This window comes from Panthera tigris, chromosome C1 (genome assembly GCF_018350195.1).
Source record: "Panthera tigris isolate Pti1 chromosome C1, P.tigris_Pti1_mat1.1, whole genome shotgun sequence".
Lineage (NCBI taxonomy): Eukaryota > Metazoa > Chordata > Mammalia > Carnivora > Felidae > Panthera > Panthera tigris.
In genome coordinates this window covers 152745564-152771229 of record NC_056667.1, presented here as the reverse complement: position 1 = coordinate 152771229, position 25666 = coordinate 152745564, and the positions used below count along the sequence as shown (strand labels likewise).

Below are 25666 nucleotides of genomic sequence, written 5' to 3'. Positions count from 1 at the left end.
GTCTCACATAACTCATTGGGGAGTGAGGTAGGGAAGACAAATACATAAAAGATAACCTCAATAGACTATTTCATAGAATTATGAGCATGGTGTTATGGAAACACAGAGGAAGGACGCTTGCTTCTTTTAAGTTGTTAACTCAGAGAGGAAGCAGGTCTGGGAAAATCATAGGAAACGTTTAATATTTTAATATCTTGATTTTGAGTAGCTCTTGGAATGGGGAAGAAAATGAAGGAGTAGAAGTCATTCAGTGTTTTGGAAATGCAGGTTGAGTTTAGGGAGAGTCTGGTATGGCAAAGATTGTACAGGAACAATGTGTAAGGTGAAGAATGGCGTAACCCAAGTGGAACCCACTGGAAACAATTATCTGGAGCTCACATCTGAAATTACCTTTATTTTAATATGAACCCACGTTATATTTTAATTTAAAAACATTTCATGAAAAACAAAGTAGAGAACCCAGACAACACTCATAATACTAACAAGTTTTCATTTTACCCAAAAGTTCAGTCTGTCCCCTCCCACCCACTCTCTGCCCTTTCAGTCCAACTCACAAAAACAGTTAACACCAACTTGTGAAGAGTTCACAGAGGAATTGGAGCCAATAGTGGGAAAGAAGAAATAAGTAGGTAATAGAATAAGAATCAAAAGTGATTGGCATCCCAAATGGAAAACAAGAAGTATTTGTGATGTTAATGGTACCACGCTGTGCAAACTTTCATATAATTCATATAAAAAATAAAAATGATATTTTGGCAAAAAAAAATCAGCATAATGTTTTATGTAAATTTTAGTTCAAGATCAGCTTGGTGTAAAATTTGTTTTTTTAAAAAAGGATCAGCTTTGATGTTTAGAGTGATTCCCAAGAACTTTCCTGAACAGCTTTGTGTGTCCACATAGACCACAATTGTTTACAGAAGAGAATCAGAAGAAATGTGAGCTGGGAGCAAGGAGGTGGCAGAGAGCTGTCAGCTGATGCCCAAGCTGGGGAAATGGGCAGACCTGCCTATATCATTAATAGCTTGTGGTGTGACAGGAAATGTGGAGCCTTTGTTTGTGTGCCTGCCAGAGCACTTAACTCTCAGATGTGTCTGGCTGACAAGGTTAATATGTAAGGATCTCTTAACAGAAAAGCAGGCTCTGCCGAGATTGTATGATTGTATGCCTATGTGTAGCCGAAAAGAGTTTGGGCAGGTACCACAGAGAGGTATCATGTTTGATCCTCTCGATCAGAGGTGTGATGTGCTCAGGATCAGAAGCAATCCCCTTGAAGCTTGTTTTCATTAAGTCTGTGAAGACTAGAGATACATTGGATAGGACCGGCTTTCTGCTGCTTTGTCTTATAAATGCTTAGCTGTTGTGAAGATAAGGTGGAGCTTGCCTTTCAAAATAGGATGAAATGTCTGAATCCAAGAATCCAAGTGGAAATGATGTTGCAAAGTGAATTTATGTCCCTGAACCTCCCCACTCCCATCCCCCTCCACACATACAAAACGTTTCTAAAAAGAATATAATTAAGCATCTGACTGGATTTTTTTCTTTTTTCGGAATAAGAGAAGCTGTCATTGTTTTGAAAGTAATTTGCTGTACCAAGGTTGCAAATTGCCATAAGCCAGTCTCTATTTGTGTTAATAAAAAAATATATTAAAACACTTGAAGCATTATGTCTTGAATCCTCTGAACCTGATGGTAAGCCTCCATTATGTTGCCATGATCCATTTGAAACTTTGTAAGACATTTTATAGGATCCTGCTTCTTCCCAGTACTGCTGTTATTTGGTTTTATTTTTTCTCAAAAGAATACATTCATATATTTTTACAAAATCAAATATTACAAATGGCTTTTAATGAAATAGAGAAACCTTTTTACCAAATCCTTTTCTATTTCATCTCTATCTTTTGACATTTACATCTTTACCTCTGCATAATGTGCTTGTAACTGTTATTTCTGGATTCTCACTCTTTGCCTATATAGTAGATGAAGATTTATCTCTCTCAAATTATCTTTCCTTTTGACCATATCCTAATACATGGAGATATAACACCATGTTCAAAATTAGTTATATTTCTATTCTTGTATACTTTTTTCCCCCCAGAATTAATACTTGCTTTTGATTGTGTTTCTAACCAGATTTAGCTGGACGTCCAAGTTAGCTTTTTTTTTTTTTCTTTTGGTAAGGCTTTGAGTTTTTTGAGGCAGTTTTAGGTTCACAGCAAAGAAGAAGGTACAGAGATTTTCTATATACCCACTAACCACACACATGTGTGGCCTCTCTTTGTCCACACCACCCATCAGAGTAGTACATTGGTTACAATTGATGGAACCAGATTAGTACATCATAATCATCAAGGCCTGTAGTTTCTATCAGAGTTCACTTTTGGTGTTGTACATTCTGTGGATTTGCACAAATGTATAGTCTCATGTACACATCGTATTATCATGCAGAGTATTTTCACTGCCCCCAAAATCCTCTGTGCTCCACCTATTCACCCCTTCCCCTAACCTTCCAACACCAAACAACCACTGATCTTTTTTGTCTCCATAGTTTTGCCTTTTCCATAATGAAATATAGAATCATACAATATGTATATAGCCTTTTCAGATTGGCTTCTTTCACTTAGCAATATGCATTTTGGATTTTTCCATGCCTTTTCATGGGTTGGTGGCTCATTTCTTTTTAGCACTGAGTAATCTTCTATTGTTTGGATGTTCCACAATTTATCCGCTCACCTACTGAAGGACATCTTGGTTGCTTTCAAGTTGTGGCAGTTATGAACAAAGCTGGTACAAATATCGTGTGCAGGTTTTGTATGAACAGAAGTTTTCAAATCCTTTGGGTAAATAACACATAACTCAATTGTTGGGTTGAATATTTCGAGTATGTTAGTTTTGTAAGAAGCCATCAAACTGTCTTCCAAAGTGGCTGCGTGATTTTGCATTCCCTCCAGCAATGAACGAGGCCCTGTTGCTCCACATCCTCACCAGCATTTGGGGTTGTCAGTGTACTGGATTTTGGCCATTCTGGTGAATATGTTGTGGTGTCTCATTATCGTTTTAATTTGCATTTCCTTGATGATATATGATGTGGTGCATCTTTTCATATACTTATTTACCATCTGTATGTATTCTTTGGTGAGGTGTCTGTTAAGCTCTATGGCCCATTTTTAATTGGATTGTTTGTATTCTTGAGTTTTAAGTGTTCTTTGTGTGTTTTGGATAACAGTATTTCATGAGATACTGCAAATATTTCTTTTGCAAATATTTTTTCCTAGTTTAACTTTTGATTTTGATCATTTTGTTACTCTTTCTTCAAATGCTCAAACATGGTAGATAATCTACCGATTTATTTATTTATTTTTTCCTGGAGACCTCCCACTCAGAGCCTTCTAGCCTTCCACCCTGTTGCTCCTTTCTGAATGGATTGATTTCTGTTTGCAGCCCCACTGTCATCCTCTTTTTTGTGTTAGATGCCTTATATCCAGGATCTCATATCTTTCATTTTTCTTTATTTTCTCCATTTTCCAGGGCATCCCACATAGCTTTCTGTTGTCTCTGAGTCTTACACACACACAAGTTTTGCAAAAGGAATCAGCTCTTTTTCATCATTAGCTCTCTCTCTGTGGTTGTTACTTCTTCCATTCTCAGCAGCTAACCATGTAAGCATCTGCTTTCTTGTTCTCAAAATGTCTTCTCCACTGATGTCTCTTTTCCATTATCCCCTCCCCCATGAATTTATTCCCATTTTAAATTCCTTTAATATCATTTTCATAAGGTCTGAGGAGAGAAAGAAGGTATATTTCCTTTTTTGTGGGGCTTGCAACTATGCCATGAAGGGAGTAGACCTTACCATACAGGTGTACAGGTAGGGGATGGTTACAGATGGGTTAGAAAGTCCCATCTCGAAATGTATCCAGTTACTGGATTATCTAATCCCCTTCCCTATCTCTTAGTTTACAGCTGCTATTATGCTGTTCCTGATCAAGAGATTAGGAAATAAAAGAAAGAACAACTATCGTACGTATTGGCAATTAACTTATAGCTTTGGGAAGAGATAGCTGTGAAAACCAATGACTAAACTAGGATTTTATCTTGTTTTACTGGGTATTTCTTTAGCACCCAAAATTGGGAATTGATTATTTCTGCCTGTCATTTATGCATTCAGCAAAAGTTACTGTGTATTCAATATGGTAAAAATTGTGAGAGATCTATTTCCTATTGCTTCCAAAAACTATTACACACACACACACACACACACACACACACACACACACACACACACGCCTCGAGTTTATAATATGTGTAAGGCCATTTCACCTTTTTAAAACAAAATGCATGTCCCCCCACGTAATTCCACAAAGTGAAACTCTTAAGTTTCCTGTTCAGGTAGGTAGCCTCTGACTGTCTCTAAGAAGGTAGTGGTAAGTGTTCAAGAAATAAACTTAAATGTCACTGTACTTCTATTTTCTCAATGCCAATGATAAAATATAACTATATTCTTTTATAATCTTTGTGGTAAAATACAAAAGGAAGAACTTTTAGTAATATGGACAGAATAAACCCTTTCTATAATTTGAAATTGAAATAACAAAAAAATAATAAGAATAATCCTTAATTTGTGTATGTGTTCATGCGTGCATGTATGTGTAGATAGAAGCTTTAAAATGCAAAAGGTTAATTTTTAACTGTTTTTTTCTTCTTTTAAGCGATTAGTCTATTATCCAGTGATTAAATAATCAGGCAGTTTGCCTCTCTACTCATCTTAGATGTCACATATCTTCAGGTTTAATGAATGCCCTCTTTTATTCAAACGTTTAATTATCTTCCATTGGTGGTAGTCTCCACACCACGGTAGCAAAATTTATCATATCGACACAGAGCCCCAGCTCAGCTGGGGAGACTGATGGCTGCGCTAAGATATAAACCCTGGAGTAAGGTGAGCAGCTCCACGTACCCTGAGATTGTCTAAAATGGCCTTAGGCAGCTGGAAGGTGCACCAGTTTGACAGATGCAGTTGTGCAGAAAATCAGTATATGGGACAGAATACTGAATATTTACTGTGAATATCCAAAGCATAAATGAACCTTTTCATCTTTTTCATCATTATCAACCAAATGGCTGCCTATTTGGTAGCATATGTGTCTATTCTCAAGATTAATCATTCACTTATTTTAAATAAAATAGCTCAACCTCCTCAAGGTCCCTTTATTCTCTGAAGGAATTATGAATACTATGATGAAGATGGCATTTCATGTATTTGCAGGTTCTTACAGCCAGACTAAGACATGCATTGTTACTTTAATGATAACACAAGGAAAGGGAGAAACAGTGGGAAGGAGGTCTTATCCAATACTGATTGTCCACTATATAACACACTCATTTATTTTCTTATTTAACCCTGTGCCAGATATGTAAATAGAATTATTAATAATGTGGAGAATTATTATTAATAATAATGTGGAAAATTATTAATAATGTGCAGAGAAAATTGTGACCAGTGTCATTAAGTAATCTGCCCCAAGGCACTCTGCTAGTATATCATAATGCTAAAATTTAAATCCAAGTTTGTCTGACCTCAAAGCCCGTATTTTTTTCCATTACAGCTTTCTGTATTCCATATGGTTTTTCTCAGCTGTGAGTAAGGTTGTCCTTCATAGAGGAAATTAAGTTCATTGTTGTTTTAGTTGTCCTTTATTAGTATTAACCACAGTTTGGTCTGTAGCCAGAAAATAATCACAGTAAATAAAAGAAGCAGGTAGGAGCCAAATAGAGGTAAAAAGCTAGTCCATTCATCAGCAGGTAACAATAACACTGAAGAGACACTATCGACCTCAGTGGACTAATTTCAGAACTATTGGCTTCCATTGCAAACTCTAGACACACACCAGTGAATGCAGTTGGTTTCAGTTCCTCAGGGAAATAAACTTCAACGGTAGCAATAGAAGAATCTAAACCAAAGACAACTGGGGAGTAGTTCTTATTTGGGGATTTCTTCAGAAGAAGACTTGCCTCCTTTTGTACAAAATAAATATTGTAGAAGAGTTGTATGTTAATTAATATGTTTGAATTTGAATGATCATTTGAAAGCCATTCCCAGTTGACAGGTAATTTATTGTGAATTATACTTTAAAATTCAAGAAAGAAAAAGGAGGGGCGCCTGGGTGGCTCAGTTGGCTGGGCATCCAACTTTGGCTCAGGTCATGATCTAGCAGTTCACGAGTTCAAGCCCCATGTTGGGCTCTGTGCTGACAGCTCAGAGCCTGGAGCCTGTTTCGGATTCTGTGTCTCCCTCTCTCTCTGCCCCTCCCCTGCTCATGCTCTGTCTCTCTCTCTCTCTCTCATTCTCTCTCTCAGAAATAAATAAAGATTTTAAAAATTTTTAATAAAAAAAGGAATCCTGTAATCATTTTGTAATAACAAATTAAATTTCACTTCATTGATTCATATTTCATAGTATTTCAGCATGACTACAATGTACTATATCTTTTCTGCCATGTCTGTATTCATGATAACAATTTTGTTTGTTGGTTTTTTTTTTTTTGCTTTTGCTTTTTGCTTTATTTTGAAGACTCTCTGATATCCATGATTCTTTATACGTTAAAAAAGTACTCTTTCTGTTTATTGTTATATTCAATTCTTCCATTCTTCTACTTGCCTTTCAGAAAATTCAAGTGGTAAATAATAGCTGAAATTTACAACGTAAGCTACACTACAGGAAAAAAAAATTAAACCTCTTTGGGTAATTTCTTTAATTCTTTTAGACATTAGAAAATAATTACGTCTCTGAACAAAAGTTATCAATATGACTCCTTCTAGATCTGTATTGTCCAATATAGTAGCAACTAGCCATATGTAGCTATTCATTTAAATTACATAAAATTAAATAAATTGAAAACTAATTCCTCTATCATACTAGCCATGATTTCAAAGTCTCAATAGCCACATGTGGTTAGTAGTAACCATATTGGACAGCACAGATATAGAACATTTCTGTCATCATGGAAAGCACTATTATATAGTGCTGTTCTAAATTATGATATAGAATATAGACCAAGATGACTTCTTTCATCTTTTTTTTTTTTTTCTGCACGATCCCCAGCAATTTAAAACAGTAATTGCTAGCTAGGTAGTGGCCAATAAATACTTGTTGAAAATTGAATGAATTGAATGAGTGACTGGAAAACAGGAAGAATGTAGTTTCAGTTGTAGAATATTTGTGGAAATTTATGGTTAAAAATTAGGTTCAGATCCAGAAAGGTTTTATGCAGTAAATATTGTATAATCATACAAAGTTTGGGAAGCAGGAAATTGGGCTAGATTCTTTTGAAATAATTTTCTATATTTATTGCCAATATTTGCCAGCAATAGATTATCATATTTAAAAGTCAATTCATTTCTCTTTCTCTAGAGATAGCTATTATTCTTAAGTTGGTTTAAATCATTCCTGTTTATGCTTTTATACTTTACTATGCATTTATGTATTGACAATAATATCTAGTATTGATTAGTATGTTTGTAAAAATATATATAAATAACCACTATGGTAGGGGCGCCTGGGTGGCTCAGTCGGTTAAGCGTCCGACTTCGGCTCAGGTCATGACCTCGCAGTCCGTGAGTTCGAGCCCCATGTCAGGCTCTGTGCTGACAGCTCAGAGCCTGGAGCCTGTTTCAGATTCTGTGTCTCCCTCTCTCTGTCTCAAAAATAAATAAACGTTAAAAAAAATTTTTTTTAAAATAACCACTACGGTGAAAATATTGCACATTCTCTTCTATAATTCATGATTTTTCCTTCAGTGTTATTTTTCATATATTTCCATTTTGATAGTTAGTACTGAGTGACTCTTTTTCATTGTTCTTATAGCACACAATTTTGTTTATGTCATATTTTACTTATGGATTTATTTATCAATTTTATTGCTTGAAATTGAGAGAGTTTCCAAAGTTTGGGTAATATAAACAACGTAGTAGTGAGCATCCTTATCCATATTTTTGTGTGTGTGCATGTGTGCACTTTCCTAGCCTAGGTCATATATGTAGAAATATAATTGTTTGCTCACAAGTTTTGAGTGCCTTCAGCTTTACTAGATATTATCAAGCTCTTCTCCAAAGTGTTTTACAATTTACAGTTCTCTCCATAATAATTGCAAGTTGTCCTTTCCCAGCAATTTATCAACATTTCTATGGTTGAATTAAGTGTGAAATGCCTGTTTGTATGGATTTTATTTGAGTTTCTTTGATTATTAAGGAAACTGAGCAACTTGTAGCATAATTATTCTCATTTTCTTTTCTGTCAATTGACTGTTGTTCATTGCTTATTGGAATGTCTTATATACACAACAAATCTTGTTTCCAAGTGTTTAGCTTATCTTTATATTTTAACTTTGTATATGGATTATTTTATTATACAAACATTCTCATGTTTACCAATCTTTACATTGCTTTTATGGGTTTTTTAAAAAATTATTTCCTCCTTGAATGTCATATTTTATTCTTTAAATTTAAATATTAATTTGGGGGAGAACTGACATCTACATGATATTGAGTCCTCTTATTCATATATATGGATACAGTACATCTCTCCATTGATTTGTATCTTTCCTTAAAATTATGTCATGCCATTAAGGTTATGCATATCTTCTAAAATATGTAGTGTTTTTATTGACACTGCCTTTTAAAAAATATTTTACTTGCTTATTTATGTACATCAACCCTATTGATTTTTGTGTATCAATCCTATATCCAGTGACCTTGCTGAATACTCTTATTAATTTCAACAGGTTGTCAGTAAATTCCCCTGAGTTTTCTGTGTACACAATTCTGTTGGGTACAAATAATTTATCCGTTTCCAATGATTACATATCTTACGACTTCTTGTTTTATTGCGTTAGCTAGAAATTCTAGGAATATAGTCCAGAGGCAGTGATAGTAAAGATCTTTACTTGGTTTTCACCTTTAATTATAATATTTCTAAATTTTCACTTTTAAGTGTGTCATTTGCTATAGATTTTGGTAGGTATTCCTATCAGGTTAAGGAGGTTCTATTTTATTAATAGTTTGCTTAGCGTATTTTTCAAATGAAATACTGGATTGTAGGCTTTTCTACAGATTCTGAAATGCTCATAAGCTTTCTTCTTCCATTAATTTGTTGATGAGATGAATTAACATTAATAGATTTTTGTTATTGAACAACCCTTGCATTTATTTGAAAAACTCTGCCTACTCAGGATTTTTTCTTATACATTGCTTGTTACATTTGATAATATTTCATTTTGTATTTCAGCATCTCTAGTCTAAAATCAGAACAGTTTATAACTTCATTTTCTCAATCACGATGGGTATCAAGTTTTCAGAAATCTCAAAATATACTGAGAAACTTTCTCTCCCTCTCCCTGCCTCTCACTTGCACGTACATGTGTCTATAGCTGGTTGATTCTGGAACTAATTTCAGGCTCCTTTATAAAAGATTGGAAAGCTATATTTAATACCTCTTTCTTTCTCTTTACCTAGATTTGGACCCACATGCATTCTATCAGTAACATCTTTTTTTGGTATTTTTCATCTTATGAAATCAACATCACTAAGCTGAATACAAAAAAATCAAAATTATCTCTTTTTACTGTTTCACACTCCATCTTATCTAAGAATATATTCAATGAAACATATGGACCAGGAAAGATTTTAAAAACTTAAGTGGAGGAAGAAGAATGAAAATCAAACTCCTACCTTTTTATTACCAATAAAAGAAATAAAAAGTAGAACAGTACCATAATCTGTACTGAAGGGAAAAATGAGTTGTATTATCCATGTGCAAATACAGCAAGAGATAGTAGATATTTTAAAACCTATTAAAAAGTTTAAAATCTTCCAAGTTTCTGTAATTTTTGTTGGTTTTAAAAATTTTTAATGTTTATGTATTTTTGAGAGAGATAGAGAGACAGAGCATGAGTGGGGAAGGGGCAGAGAGAGAGAGGGAGACCCAGAATCCAAAGCAGGCTCCAGGCTCCGAGCTGTCGGCACAGAGCCCGACTCCAACTCACGAGCCGCGAGATCATGACCTGAACTGAAGTCGGACGCTTAACCAACTGAGCCACCCAGGCACCCCCAAGTTTCTGTAATTTTTAGTGCTGCTTTTCTACATCATTTCTTAAAGACCATGGACAAACTATGTATTTTTCCATGTTAACGTTGGAATTTGACAGGTACTCTGTTCCCAGTCGATGTTCACTGCAGTAAGAACAGTGGAGGCAGCAGGTGGCAGCAGTTCCCACTCAAAAAACTGGGAATCACGGCAAGCCATGTAACAGCCTGAGGCCTCCCTTGTAGGCTAGCTGGTTCTTTTGTGTAACTGCTCATTTCAAATATGGGGGGGAAATCGATATAATGCATAAATCCCACTAACTTTGACAAAGCAAATGAGACTTTTTTGTGTGTGCCTATTTTACGCAGAGAATGAATAACAAATTTATGAATTAGGTGGGTGTACAGCTATTGCCTTTATGCTTTCTACGACCCTCCTTCCTCTTTTCCCCTCTTCTGTCCTAGTGTATTCTTTTGGGTTTCACTCAAGCCTTTCCTTTTTCAGGGAAGCCGGACATCTTTTAACATTTCCCTACATTTTATTAAATGACAATGAATTACAATAATAATAAGCCGATAATATTAGTGACCACTTATTGAACACTTATTATATGTAAGGCTCTCTTCCAGAAGACTTACATATTTTATCTCATTTAATTCACACAATCATTCAATGGAGTAGTTACTACTATTATTACCCACATTTTATAGATATCAAAGCTGAAATGCAGAAAGGTTAATAACTTGCCTAAGGTCACCCAACTAATAGGTAGAAGGGGCTAGAAGACTAATACCAGCTATCTGACCTTGGAACCTAGGCTCTTCACCATTATTCGGGGATATGTTAACCAGGAGACAAATCTCTACCAATAGACAGACTGACAAATATTTTAATTGCGCTAAAGAATAGGGTAATTTAAAGTTCATATATTCCAAAACGTCTTTGAGAAGTACTTCTACAGGTAAGAATTTGAGGCCACTGACAGTTCAGTATGAAAGGGATGGGCAGCAAATCTCAACTTCTTCACTTACTATCTGTGGAAGCTTGACAAGTTACACCACCACCCAGAGCTTAACTTTCCTAATGTATTAAATGGTGACAGTAACTCATGAGTGTTATTATGAAGATTGAGATATCATAGGATAGTTCCCAGAATACGGTTAAGTACATCCTCAATTAATATTAGTTCATGTCCACCTTCTTGAGTAAACTGTAGTGCCAACTATGGATTTCCCTTGGGTAGGATGAGCCTGGAGAATGAGTTAAAGGGGAATGAAGGGAAGTATTCATTAACTGAGGAAGAACATTGCATTATGAATTTTTGTATTTCCCTCAGTGAGTATCTTAAATGATGAGTGCATAACCAATGTATCTTGTTAAGTTGATGACTAAATAAAGTCACAAAATTAAGTAGTCAGTGGATATTTTATGTATGTACAAACAGTCTTTTCAAGCATTTGAATTGCATTTTAGAGGACCAAGGTTACCATTACATTCATGTTCCTGAGAAATTATTCACAATTAAGGAAGATTAATGGGAGCCCCTTATTAATTTCTGACTCAGTTTTCATTGTGACAGCATTTTGTGTTCTCTGATATGCTTAGGCTTGTGTTTGTTTGATCATTCATTAAATACCTGATTTATCTTCTAGACCAAAAACAGAAGATGCCTGGGTATTTGCAAAGCCCAACGCCATTCAGGCTGTTGGTGTTATGTCGTTTGGTGAGTATATGGTTTCAAAGGCCCTTTCTCAATATGGAGTCTTCTGTATAATGAAAAAAAAGTTTCGTATTTGTGTCTGGAGAGCAGATGTCCTAAGTTTTAGACTTCCTATTAGCAGCATATGATCTAGTTTGTGCCAACATAAAATTAGGCTCAAACTTTTCTCACTCATCACTAAAGTTTGATTTAATTTGGACAAGTCTCTTCCTCGTGCAGACAACTCATTAAAGTCATCTTGTTTCTTAACTTGAAAATGGAGCAAGTGTTGTTATGTGCTTCTTCAAAACCTTGCACACAAAGTATTACAAATTGGCCAGATGTCTAAAGCTACTCTGTTATATCCCAGATTGGAAAAGAAGCCATGGACTGGAAATATAGTGTTGTTTAGATTTCCCTTAAAACTGGAAGGCCAGTAGGAAATGGAAAATAGGAGAGAAAAGTTGGATAGGCCTGGTTTATATCAAGAGTGACATGAAGAGACTACATAAGCCCAATGTGAGTGAAATTTCTCATTCCTGAAGCTGTTACAAAGTTATTTTCTGACATAGCTAGTAAATTAATGTATTTGAACTTCAGTAGCATTCCAAAGTCATATACATCTCCGAATTTTCAGAAGAAAAAGAGAACCTTAGTGTTTGTTTTAATGACGCTCGTTTTGTTTTGTTTGTTTTGTTTTGTTTTGCAGCATTTATTTGCCACCATAACTGCTTCTTAGTTTATGGTTCTTTGGAAGATCCCACAGTAGCTAAGTGGTCCCGCATCATCCACATCTCCACCTTGGCTTCTGTATTGATCAGTATTCTCTTTTCTACATGTGGATACTTGACATTTACTGGCTACACCCAAGGTAAAATGAGAGATTCAGTCTCATCATATTTTGCTATTTACATGGAGTGGTTCTGTCACTTCTCATTTTGGGTACAATTATACCTAATGTTCTACTCCGAAGTATCACTAATCTCTTCTACCCATTCTCTCCTCAACCTTCCTGCCTCTGCTGTTTCTGTTTTGTGATTCTCTCCCTTTTAAACTGCTAAACTTATTTCTGTAGTTCATTCTCTCTCTTCTTCCATGCTTTCACTTAAAAGCACTTGAATTCTGGCTTCCCTCCCCACTACCCCCTGCAGCTTCACTTTCAGAAATATCAGTATCTTCCTGATCTTCAAAGTGAATAATCTTCTTGGTTCTGATTCTCATGCACCTCTGTGAGTCACTTAACGGTTCTGAACATCCTGTCTTTTCTCCCATAGGAGAAGGAGCACCATCATATCATCATTCACTCTGTTCATATTTTTTTTTTACTCCCGGAGTGATTGCTCTCTGCTTTTTCCTACCTTCTTTCCCCTTCTCCCCCCACCCCACCCCCTCCATTAACTGACTCAGGCAAGTTGCCTTCTTTTCTCTGAACAAATTCTCTGGAGATTGCCCTTGTTTTAAACTCTAGTCCAGACCTAGCCTTTCATTTCCAGTCTCTTGCCTGCAGGACATACCTATTTAGTTGTCCTGTTCTTACCTTAAACACAGAACATCATCTTTCACACAAAACCAGCCCCTCCCCTCCTTCCCTCCTCCCTCAGGGCACCACTCCACACTGAATTTACTTCTCTTTTCCCTGTTCACCCAGGCCCAACAACCGAATGGCTCTCTCTTCTGCTTCCTTTGACCTGTGCGTTCACCCCTCCGTGTAGTGTAATATCCAGGGTAATCTGACAGCCCGCTAAATGCTGTGATTCAAACATGTCACAGCTTTTGCAGGTCTATTATCTCATTTGACCTTGAAACAACCCTATGAAGGTAAGTGGAATAACTAGTTTTACCCCCTGCTTAGAACACAAAGAGGTGAAGGAACTTGCCCAAGCTGGATGGTGACAAAGTAGAAAACAAGTTTCCTGACTCCCAGTCCAATTTTCTTTCCATTCTCTCTTGCTGTCTACCCCCTTTTGGTCAAGTGTGACCCATTAAAAGCTGTCTCTTATCCTCCAGACCCTCTTCCCTTAGTTGTCAGATGACACTAGGTAGTCTTGAGTGAATGGTCATCGTTTCAAATAGAGGTTACTGGTGACTATGATGATAGGCGGGCATTTTTCAAATAATGAAAAAAAGTAAAAATGCCTTCAAAACAAAGTGGTTAGTATAATTCCAGTGCCATCAAAAATATAATACACACATATGCCATTAGAGTGCAGTAACAAAGTGATTGTGAACATCCTGATAAAAATTGTGTTTCAGAACATTGCCATATATCACTGTTGCTGTATCATTTGCCAAGGTGAATGGCCTGTAGGCTCCAGTCTGTACAAAACCTTGGTTTTTAAATGCCTTCTCTGTAAGACATAAATCCTTTATCTTAGTCACACCTTCCTAATGTTGTTATCAGTGGTAATTGCTTAGATATAATTAAATCTTTATATAACAATGCTGACAGGTTGGTTTGGGTTTGGGTTTTTGTGTTTTTTTAACCTAGCTATAATTCCCGAAAATACACTTAGACTCAAGCTGGAATAAGCTGCCACTGTTCCTTCAGGCTGTTTCATTTGAGGCAAATCTGGTCTTATCTGTGCACGCTGCGTGCTTCCTTTCTTTTCCCTCTTAGTAGATAAATTTCAGCTTGTGAGGCACTAAGGACTGCAGGTTGCTCTGGACGTTCCAGGCACTTTTGAAAAGGGGCAGGGCCCATTTTGTAGAGAAGATTAGTGAACAGGGACTTTTAGTCCTCTTTTCTCAGAATGGTGGAACCTTTTCAGTCAACCTTGAAACAGGCCTCTGCCACGACTGCTCTGTGGTTTAATCCCTTCTGCCCTAAGGGACACTAGACAGGAATGTGCATTTGTTCTAATTGACAGGAGGAGGGGAGAAGAGTCATTAGAGTCTTGGCAGAGCCAAGTCATTTAGCTTTTTAAAGAAAAAAAAAAAAGGACAGAAATACAGTTTTGTTTTCTTTTTAAACAGTATGGTAGTGTGTGACTTTGATCTGATATCCTGTTCAGTCTAATTGGAAAACGTGACCAAAATTTTAAAATGTAAGCATGTTATATTTAGGAAATGAACAGGCCCAAATATTGTTTGTTTCAGTTCTGGGAAGCTTTTTGCCGCCATGACTTCTGGGCCCTCGTTAGATCCCTCCATTTCTTCATAGATGTCTGAGAAAAGACAGTGTCGAAATAGGAATTGGTCCAGGGCGCCTGGGTGGTTCAGTCAACTAAAGCATCCAACTTCTGCTCAGGTCACCATCTCACGGTTCATGAGTTCAAGCCCCGTGTTGGGCTCTGTGCTGACAGCTCCTTCTGTGTCTCCCTCTCTCTCTGCCCCTCCCCCGTGTGCATGCTGTCTGTCTCTCTCTGTCTCTCTCTCTCTCTCTCTCTCTCTCAAAAAATATATAAACATTAAAAAAATTTTAAAAAAAGAATTGGTTCAAGGTGTACATGGTCCATTGTTTAGTGTGGAACTAATTAAATATAATGCTTTTCCTCAGAAATAATCATATTTCCACAGTTTTAAATCAGTGCTCTTACACCAAGGTTGATCCGATACCATGAAAGGTAAATTCTTGCTGTGACAGGGGGTTTGTGATTGAACCCTATAGCATGGTCTACAGGAAATTCAGCTCCCCAGATGTACGGGTCTACTCTTCCTTTCAGGATTGCCCTTGATCTAAGAATAACATTTCAAAAGGAAATTTGTTTATTTTAACATACTTTTTTTTTTAATAACGAAGTCACTTATTTACCAGAAACAAAGACCAGAAGCAAGTTTATAAAACCAGTGTACAAGAATTTAGGGAGTTGATTCAGGTGTCAGAAGACAATGGATAAAAGTATTTTTCAGATGTTGATACAAATTTAAGGCAGATCTACTAAAAACAAACAATGAGAGTAAGGGAAAAACTACTAGTTATAAAATCATCTTCAAGTTGGCACAGGTACTAGTTTTAATATCAGTCAATAATTATAGAGTTATCGAATGCAAACACGCTATATTTAGACTTGGCAGTCTGTTCCATTGATTAAATGAAGTTTCTGCAGCTCGACTTACATGATAAATACCCATTATCTGATTTGTTAGGTGTTTATCTCGAATATTCAGTTGAAATAAATCTATTTTATATTATTCTCTAGGAGACTTATTCGAAAACTATTGCAGAAACGATGACCTGGTAACATTTGGAAGGTTCTGTTATGGCGTTACTGTCATTTTAACGTACCCAATTGAATGCTTTGTGACTAGAGAGGTAAGCACAATTCCTTTCCAACACTTTATCTAGTTGATCCCTCTACTACATTTAATTCAGGAAGACTTGTAAATAATTTAATTCTGCAAATTTGCAAGTGTACAATGAGGAATAGAAGTTATAAAATTTTCTTTTTCAACCAGTGTAAAGAGAATTTCATACTCAAATGCTTACAAGTTATTTTTTTCTAAAATTGGATTTGAAGATCACGTTTGGTGGTTTAGTTTATATTAGCATAAGTATAAATATTTATACAACTGCATTCCAAAATGAATGCCAGCCTTTAATAGGGCCAAACTAAGTTGTTTTTCCTTAAAAACATTCTTACAGAGAAATTAAGTACTGAGATTTAAAACATGTTTTACAGAATTGTCCTTTTGCTAAGATTGTTTTAGAAGTCAACATGTATTCAGGCACCTTGGAACAGATTTTGATCAGTTGTGTTATTTTTAAAAAATGAAAATATCTTACTGTACATGGAAAACCAAAATCAATTTAAGCCATTAGTTTTACAGATATATTTCATTTATATATTTATCCAAGTATATTTATCTCTATTTTACACCGTGTAAAATGATAGAGATGGTATATTACATATATATGTTTTTGTGATGTATTTGTACTATATATATATATATATATATATATATATATATATATGTGGATTTATGAAGGATGATTAAGTGAAAAAAGAACTCACTCTTTTTGTGTAAACTTGGATAACATGGCTTGTTGGGAATCCCTTATACAGTCAGCGAAAAATCCACTGTACGAGTCAGCAGAAAAACATGATCCTGTTTCACAGTGGTTCTTTCAGCAATCACACTGAAAAGGGCTTAGTTTTAGGATCTATTCCTAGAGGCTGTTTACACAGTGCGCCATGTGAATGGGTCTAATGTGTGAAGTGAAATGCCTAAACGCCACAGAGCTTTAAATACACTAACTGATCGGCTGGCTTCTAGAGGAAGACCAGTGCCTACCTTACGCCTTTTCTGGGGTAAGGAACTGCTCAGGGAAATGGAATAAGGAAATATTAAGCACTATGTATGTCCTTTACAATTAGCACTTGTCCTCACTTACAAATGTGTAAATCACAGGCCCGTTCTCCAACTTGAATATAAGAGAGAAGTATACTGAACTTTACTTTTATGAAGACTTTTTAAAATCTAAGGGCCTGTGAAGTATTTGCTGTTGTTGGATGCAGGAAATGGTTTTATTTTAGCTTCTGCCCAGTACTTTGGGTTCAAATCTGATCTCTAGATCAGCAGTAACAGATGGTACATTCTCGTGTGGTTTCTGGTGAACTGCTTATGGACCATCTGAGTCACTCCACCTGCACAGCTTATGTCTTCAGTACTTGGAACTTGTGTTTCCTCTCTAGCTGCCATGACAGGAAGACAGAACTAAATCAAGATCTCTGCCATGGTAGCAAATACGAGGCAGAGGAACCTCAGATATACTTCATTCATTCACTTCCTTTTTCTCTCTCCTCTGTCTACACACACACACACACACACACACACACACACACACACAGTCAAAGCCATTTCTATTCATAGGTTAAGTAGCCAGCCACATAAAAGGATGCCAGAAAGCCTGCCCAGACCCCTAATGAATGTCTCTCACTAGCCTGCTGCACTTTCTACTCTTAGAATTTTGTCAGAGGCATCTACAAGAATGAATTTTAAATATTTGGAAAAACATTACCAATTGTAAAACCATAAATAAGTAAAAGTTATTAGTATCCCCATTAATTATTAGCAGAGTATGGCAGTATCCAGTCTGTGGGGAATGCTACTTATCTAGGAATATTACTTAGTACAGCTTGGAGGGTTGGCTTCATTAAGACTTTCTAGGGGCGCCTGGGTGGCTCAGTCGGTTACGCATCCGACTTTGGCTCAGGTCATGATCTCACAGTGCGTAAGTTCGAGCCCCGCGTCGGGCTTGTGCTGACAGCTCAGAGCCTGGAGCCTGCTTCAGATTCTGTGTCTCCTTCTCTCTCTCTCTCCCCTTCCTCCGCTCATGCTCTGTCTCTCTTGTCTCAAAAACAAATAAACATTTAAAAAATTAAAAAAAAAAGAATTTCTAGCATCTGACCTTCTACCATTTTCAACTCTTGTCTCAGAGGTTCCCTTGCACAGAGTCAACCCTGTTCAGACTGTCTCCTCCTTGTCTCCCATAGGTATCTTTCCTGTTCTTCTTACCTCTTTTGCTCTTTTCACATTGTTGCCTCAGTCTGTAATTCTGCTCTAAATCCTACCCGGGTTTCAAACCCTATCTCAAGCCAAGGTCAGACAGGCATATTTCAGAATTGCTGTAGAGCCAATTACTCTCTAAGAAAGATGGATCTAAGTAACTAAAGCTCTTTCTGTTCTAAATTCTATTTGATTATTTTATCCAGTCATAAATTGATCACTATTTGCTTTTTTAGATGGGTTGAATCTCTACAATCTACTTTCATTCAAATAATCTAAATAGCATCTGTAGTTTCTATTAGTGGCAGCCTTATTGAACTCATACTTTTTAAGGTAACTTCCCAACATCATTCTTACACTTAAGAAATAGTTTTTTTTCATACATTATTATACCATGTTCTGAGGCTGTAAGATAACCTACTGCCTATATAATAATTCAACAAAGAATATTTGTTGTTGAAATGTGTATGCATATGTGTGCAAGTACTTCAGAAATATAGGATGTTCATATGGCTTAAGATTTGATTGATTGCCTTACTGGTAGTGTTTTATATAGTCCTAAATGCTATAATATGATATACTTACTTAATAAGTCCTCCATGCCTCTGAGAATCCCTCTCTAAATAATGTGTTTATTTGGCAGGTAGTTGCCAATGTGTTTTTTGGTGGGAATCTTTCATTGGTCTTCCACATTATTGTAACAGTGGTTATTATTACCATAGCCATGCTTGTGTCATTGCTGATTGATTGCCTTGGAATAGTTTTAGAGCTCAATGTAAGTACAATTAAAATTTACACCTTCTATCCTAAAAATAAAAATCTCTTTAAAAAGAATGTTTACATTTAACAAAGGTTCTATTTTCCTTAACAAAGGTTGCGCTTTCTGAAATGGAATGAAAATGTGTTCATTATGTTATAATAAATATTAGAGTGATGATATTGTCTACTTTATATAACTATATACTTTTTTAAATGTTTACTGATTTTTTTTTATTTTCAGAGGGAGAGAGTGGGGAAGGGGCAGAGAAAGAGGGAGAGAGAGAATCCCTAGGAGGCTCCATGCTGCCAGCACAGAGCCTGATGTGGGGCTTGAACTCACAAACTATGAAATCACAACCTGAGCTGAAATCAAGAATCAGATGCTTAACCGATTGAGCCATCCATGCACCCCTATAGGACTATATACTTTTTTTTTTTTAATTTTTTTTTTTTAACGTTTATTTATTTTTGAGACAGAGAGAGACAGAGCATGAACAGGGGAGGGGCAGAGAGAGAGGGAGACACAGAACCGGAAGCAGGCTCCAGGCTCCGAGCCATCAGCCCAGAGCCCGACGCGGGGCTCGAACTCACAGACCGTGAGATCGTGACCTGAGCTGAAGTTGGACGCTTAACCGACTGAGCCACCCAGGCGCCCCGGACTATATACTTTTCGAACAGTGGTTCTCCAGTGGGGGAAATTTTTCCTCACTCAGCAAACATTTTTGGTTGTCACAGTTGGGTATGTGGGTACCACTGGCATCTATTGGGCAAGGTCTAGGGATGCTGCCAAAGACTCCACAATGCACAGGACGGCCCCCATCATAAAGAATTACCCAATCCAAAGTGTCAGTTGTGCTAAGGTTGAGACACCCTGGTTTGGAGCACTTTTTCGTATTTTATTTTCTTTTTTTTTAATGTCTATTTATTTACTTTGAGAGAGAGAGGGAGGGAGAGAGAACGAGTGGGACAGAGACAGAGAGAAAGAGGGGGGGAGAGAGAGAGAGAGAGAGAGAGAGAGAGAGAGAGAGAGAATCCCAAGCAGTCTCCACACGGAGCCTGACACAGGGCTCAATCCCATGGCAGTGAGATCATGACCTGAGCCAATATCACGAATCAGATGCTTAACCCACTGAGCCACCCACGCACCCCTCATATTTAATTTTCTGTAATAAATAAACATTACTAGGGGGCTGGGTGGCTCAGTCGGTTGAGCATCCGACTTTGGTTCAGGTCATGATCTCATGGTTTGTGAATTTGAGCCCCACATCGAGCTCTGCACTGAAAATGCAGAGCCTGCTTGGGATTCTCTCTCTCCTGCTCACTCTCTACCCCTTGCTTGCTCTCTCGCATCCTATCTCTCTCTCTCTCTCTAACAAAAATAAATACACATTTAAAAAATATTACTAAAAATAACTATATATTACGTGGATCTGGAAGTTCCCTTGTTAAGTAAGAGTAGGTCTAGAGAGATTCATTAAATATGTGTGAATGAAGAGTTATACCCCACATTCACTTACCACAGCCCAAGTTCTTTTTCTATAACATATTTTTTTTCCTTCTCTAGACCTTTCCCTTGTAATCTGTACTGCCATCTCCCAAATCTAGGTGCTTGTGATACCATATCTGAATTAATACTGGTTTTTTGCTTCAACTAGCACATATTTAAGTTCTGCTTCCAGTGTATCATAATAATGCTTAAAAATGTCTACTTTCCTACCAGAGCAGGCATAAATTCTGTTGCCTCTATAATCTGACCCCATGCCTTCTGTGGAAAGTTATTTACCATTTACTTCCCCAAATCTACCCTTAGCTCTAGTCAATCTTATTTTGGGCCTCTGAGTAAGCCATATTAATTCTTTCTTTCATCCTTTGGCTTATATATATTCTTTCCTATAATTATTATTATTTTCCTTTCATTTCCATCCAAATCTCACAAAGATTTAAGATCTAGTGCAACTTCTAATTCATGTATTTGTTGATCAAATATATATTATTCCTATATAATTGAAATACAGTGATGGGAGGAAATCAGAAAGGATCCATGCTTTCATGGAACATACAATCTCACAATTAAACATGAAAAATTCAGCTACTATATAAGTCATGAAGAAAAGAAATGAAAGTAGATGGATTCCCAGAAAACATTTATAAGAAAAGATTGACAGGATTTGGTGACAAAGAGGGATAGAGGGACACATCGAGAATGACTCCTTGGTTCTACTTTGTGGAGCTGGGACAATGATGCCACCTGATGTGAAGTGAATCGAAATGGATCTACCACTTTAGAGTCATTAATCTTCCTCTTCTACAATCCTTATGGAATTTCTGCTCAGAATCCCACCACTTGGCATTTATTAATTATGCACCACAAGGAGGGCAGACTTTTACAGATGGAATCCCAAGTCATTATTTACTCACTCTATTGAGAGTTGAGGGATAGATGAAGGCATTATTGTCTGTGCAAGACACTGTTCCCTCCAAATGCCATTTGGATTTGAAGTTCCAGACAAAAGCAGTGGAGAATTCAGTTAGTAATACACTACTAGGGATGTTCTTATAGCAGAAGATATGAAAAGTAAGGAGTAGACAGCTTCTCAAAACCACAGGATCCTGGGGAATGATCTATCCCACCATCAATGGAAAGAAAGCTCATAGGAGAGATACACAAATATTAAAGGTAACTTTCACCTACTTCCCAATTTTGCATAAACCAAAGACTATTAGGTTCATTCAAAATCATTTTATGTTCCAACCTTGATCTATGATCTATGTAAGTGGATGACTACTACCTTAAAGCACTAACTTGATTTGTGTATTGTTATCATGTATCGTGTGTTGTTTAAACTGTCTGTAAGCTTGCCTTCCCTACCAGAGAGTAAGTTCTTTGAAGACAAGAATGATACTTAGCTATTTCATCCATCCTCCACAGTATATGGCATAGTACTAAGAACACAGTGCTCAAATTACTGCATGGGCTATTGCCCCTTGGGATCACAGATCAGGAACTATTTCTACAATCGTTCCTGAACTTAAGGGGTATTCATCAGCATAGCACCAGGATACTAAGTGTTATCAAAAAATGATGGTATTGACAGTGACATTAATCTTTCATCTGTGCTGAGGATATGATCAACATAATGATCCCCAGGTCTGTTATTTCGTACTTTGTTAGATGTCTCATTTGAATTCATATTTGGTTGTGTGTGGGCTTTTTTAATATTGTAGGATTTTGGTATGAAAAATATGTTTATCAACTGCCTGATCACTTAGTACATGTTGATAGCCTAACTGTTCCCTTTAAGTTAAGCAAGCATATACACATTACTGATTTTTTAGGAATGATCTATTTTTGTAAATTTGACCATAACTTTCTGTTAATTGCTTATCTCCATGATACTTGCACAATAAAATTGTAAGCACTTAATTACATTAAAGAGTACCTATTGTACTTATGTTGAAAATTATTTGCAGTTAAGGCAGAATTCTAGTATTGTAGAATAATCAGAGAAGAATATTGGGTGAATGTCTATTATAAGGTCAATATCTGAGCTGTTTTTAGAAAACGTTTTACAGATTTAAAGCATGATTCTAGATCTTTAGCTTTTTAAAAACCTGGACATATAGTTATTCATAAAAAGACAATTAAAGAAGAGTGCTAAGTTGTCTGTTATGATGTACTAACCCAAGACAATTACACTAGTTTTAAAGAAATGAACCCACAACTATATGGTCAATTAATCTTTGACAAATCAGGAAAGAATATCCAATGGGAAAAAGACAGTCTCTTCAACCAATGCGGTTGGGAAAACTGGACAGCAACATGCAGAAGAATGAAACTGGACCACTTTCTTACACCAAACAAAAAAATAAGTTCATATTGGATTAAAGGCCTAAATGTGAGAGTTGAAACCATAAAAATCCTAGAGGAGAACACAGGTAGTAACCTATTTGATATTTCCCATAGCAACTTCTTTCTAAATATGTCTCCTGAGGCAAGGGAAACAAAAGCAAAAATAAACTGTTGGGACTACGTCAAAATAAAATGCTTCTGCACAGCGAAGGGAACAATCAACGGAACTATAAGGCAGCCTACAGAATGGGAGAAGATATTTGCAAATGGCATATCTGATAAAGGGTTCATATCCAACATATATAAAGAACTTACAAAACTCAACACCCCAAAAAATGAATAATACTATTAAAAAACAGGCAGAAGACATATAAATGATGGCCAACAGACACCTGAAAAGATGCTCATCACACATCATCAGGAAAATACAAATCAAAACTACAAGGAGATACCACCTCACACCTGTCAGAATGGCTAAAATTAACAACACAGGAAACAGCAGGTGTTGGCGAGAATGTGGAGAAAGGGTAACCCTCTTGCACTGTTGGTGGAAACTGGTGCAGCCTCTCTAGAAAATAATATGGAGGTTCCTCAAAACATAAAAAATAACAACTACCCTATGATTCAGCAATTACACTACTAGGTATTTACCTAAAGAATATAAAAACACTAATTCAAAGGGATTCATGCACCCCAATGTTTATAGCAGCATTATCTACAATAGCCAAATTATGGAAACAGCCCAAGTGTCCATCGACTGATGAATGGATAAAGAAGATGTGATATGCATATACGATGGAGTATTATGTATCCATAAAAAAGAATGAAATCTTGCCATTAGCAATGACATGGATGCAGCTAGAGAGTAGAATGCTAAGTGAAATAAGTCAGAGAAAGACAAATACCATCTGATTTCACTCATATGTGAAATTTAAGAAACAAAACAAGCAAAGAGGAAAAAAGAGGGAGACAAACCAAGAAACAGACTTAACTTTAGAGGACACACTGATGGTCACCACAGGGGAGGCAGGCAGGGAATTGGGTTAAATAGGTTATGGAGATTAAGGAGGGCACTTACTGTAATGATCACCTGTGATGTATGGAAGTGTTGAATCACTATATTGTATACGTGAAACTAATATCACACTCTGTTAACTAACTGAAATTTAAATAAAAACTTTAAAAAAGGAAAGCTGAGATGGGCAAAAAAAAATAAATAAATAAAGCATTTTGTGAGAATGTAATAAAATTGAGGATCTCCATTCTTTTGTAGATCACCTGAGCATATGTTTTTTCAATCGACAGAAGTCTTTTGGCATGCAGAACATGTGCAGGTCTTGACTCAACTCCCTTCTGTGTGGACATTTGTCATGTTTAATAGAGCCAGATGAGGTGTTATTTCTCTCAATAACTAATGTAGGCTGGACCATGCAACACTTTGGAAGTACCTCAAGTATGCTGTGTTCCACATCCGAATGACAGTGTGAGCTAATATGTACTGATTATTTACTCCGTACAAAGTGTTTTGCATGCATTATCTTCCTTGATCTGTATTAGTTTTACAGATGAAGAAACTGAGGCACAGAGTGATTAAATAGAGTAATTAAATAGTTCAGGGGTGCCTGGATGGCTCAGTCGGTTAGGCGTCTGACTTTGGCTCAGGTCATGATCTCGCAGTCCGTGAGTTCGAGCCCTGCATCGGGATCTGTGCCGACAGTTTGGAGCCTGGAGCCTGCTTCAGATTCTGTGTCTCCCTCTCTCTCTCTGCCCCTCCTCTGCTCATGCTCTGTATCTCTCTCTCTCTCTGTCAAAAAATAAACATGAAAAAAAATTTTTTAATAGTTCACACTAGTTGTAAGTGCAGAATCTAAATTTGAACACAGGCTTTCAGACTCTGTAGTCCACATTTTTAAAAAAAATTTCCTTTAAATTACGTAAAATCAGTAAGTTCATTTCTCTGTCCACTTTTTTTTTAATTTTTTAAAAAAATTTTAAATATTTATATTTGAGAGAGAGACACACACAGAGTATGAGCAGGGGAAGGGCAGAGAGAGAGGGAGAGACAGAATCTGAAGCAGGCTCTGGGCTCTGTGCTGACAGCTCAGAGCCCGATGCGGGACTCGAACCCACTATCTGTGAGATCATGACCTGAGCCGAAGTCAGACGCTCAACCGACTGAGCCACCCAGGCACCCCACTCTATCCATTTTTTAAGTTAAAAATCGATGCACTGAATTTACCTATAAGTGAGGTTAAGAGTAATCCATAATATATATATATGGTTAGACTTTAATAATGGGTTAAAATAAATACCAGATGAAATAAAATGGGACTGAAAGTTTTCATCTAAATTGATGTTTCACTAATATCTTTTATCTTAGTTAATAATTGTACTTTAAGAATTCTACTGTGGCTTCTGAATCATCACTAAGTAAACTAATTATCTTCACTGATGAGATAATGTAATAGAATCAAACCTTCGGTTTGCAAATTTAGGGAAATGCTGTTACTGTAACTAAAACAATAGAGGATAAATTATTTGGGGGTATATTAGTTATTTAATAAAAAGTAAAACCCTATTTAGAGCTTAGCTTCCCTTTTATTACATTGTTTTTATGGCAGTAGACAATAATGACGTATTTTCCAAAGGAAATGCACCCTCAATTTTAAAGGATTCATTTTAGAAGCAAATAAAATAAATGTAAGTCCCATTCTTGGTAATAAAAATCCAGCTTCTTGGCACTGATGTTGCTATTAGAGAAAAGAGGTATCTGCAGTAATTGGGCCCTATGGGTTTCTACTTGCAGCAGTACAAAGAGAAAAGATGAAGCAGCTGG

At 36.5% G+C, this 25666-nt stretch overlaps 1 protein-coding gene across 1 annotated transcript in view; it reads left to right on the top strand.

Annotated features, from left to right (window-relative positions):
- The window catches only part of SLC38A11 (solute carrier family 38 member 11), a 56274-nt gene that overhangs the window by 26688 nt on the left and 3920 nt on the right, over positions 1 to 25666 (top strand). The window contains exons 8-11 of the mRNA XM_007074640.2: positions 11728 to 11798; positions 12484 to 12645; positions 15914 to 16026; positions 18865 to 18996. Coding sequence (XP_007074702.1) covers positions 11728 to 11798; positions 12484 to 12645; positions 15914 to 16026; positions 18865 to 18996 — 478 coding nt within the window. The remainder of the gene's footprint in view (positions 1 to 11727; positions 11799 to 12483; positions 12646 to 15913; positions 16027 to 18864; positions 18997 to 25666) is intronic.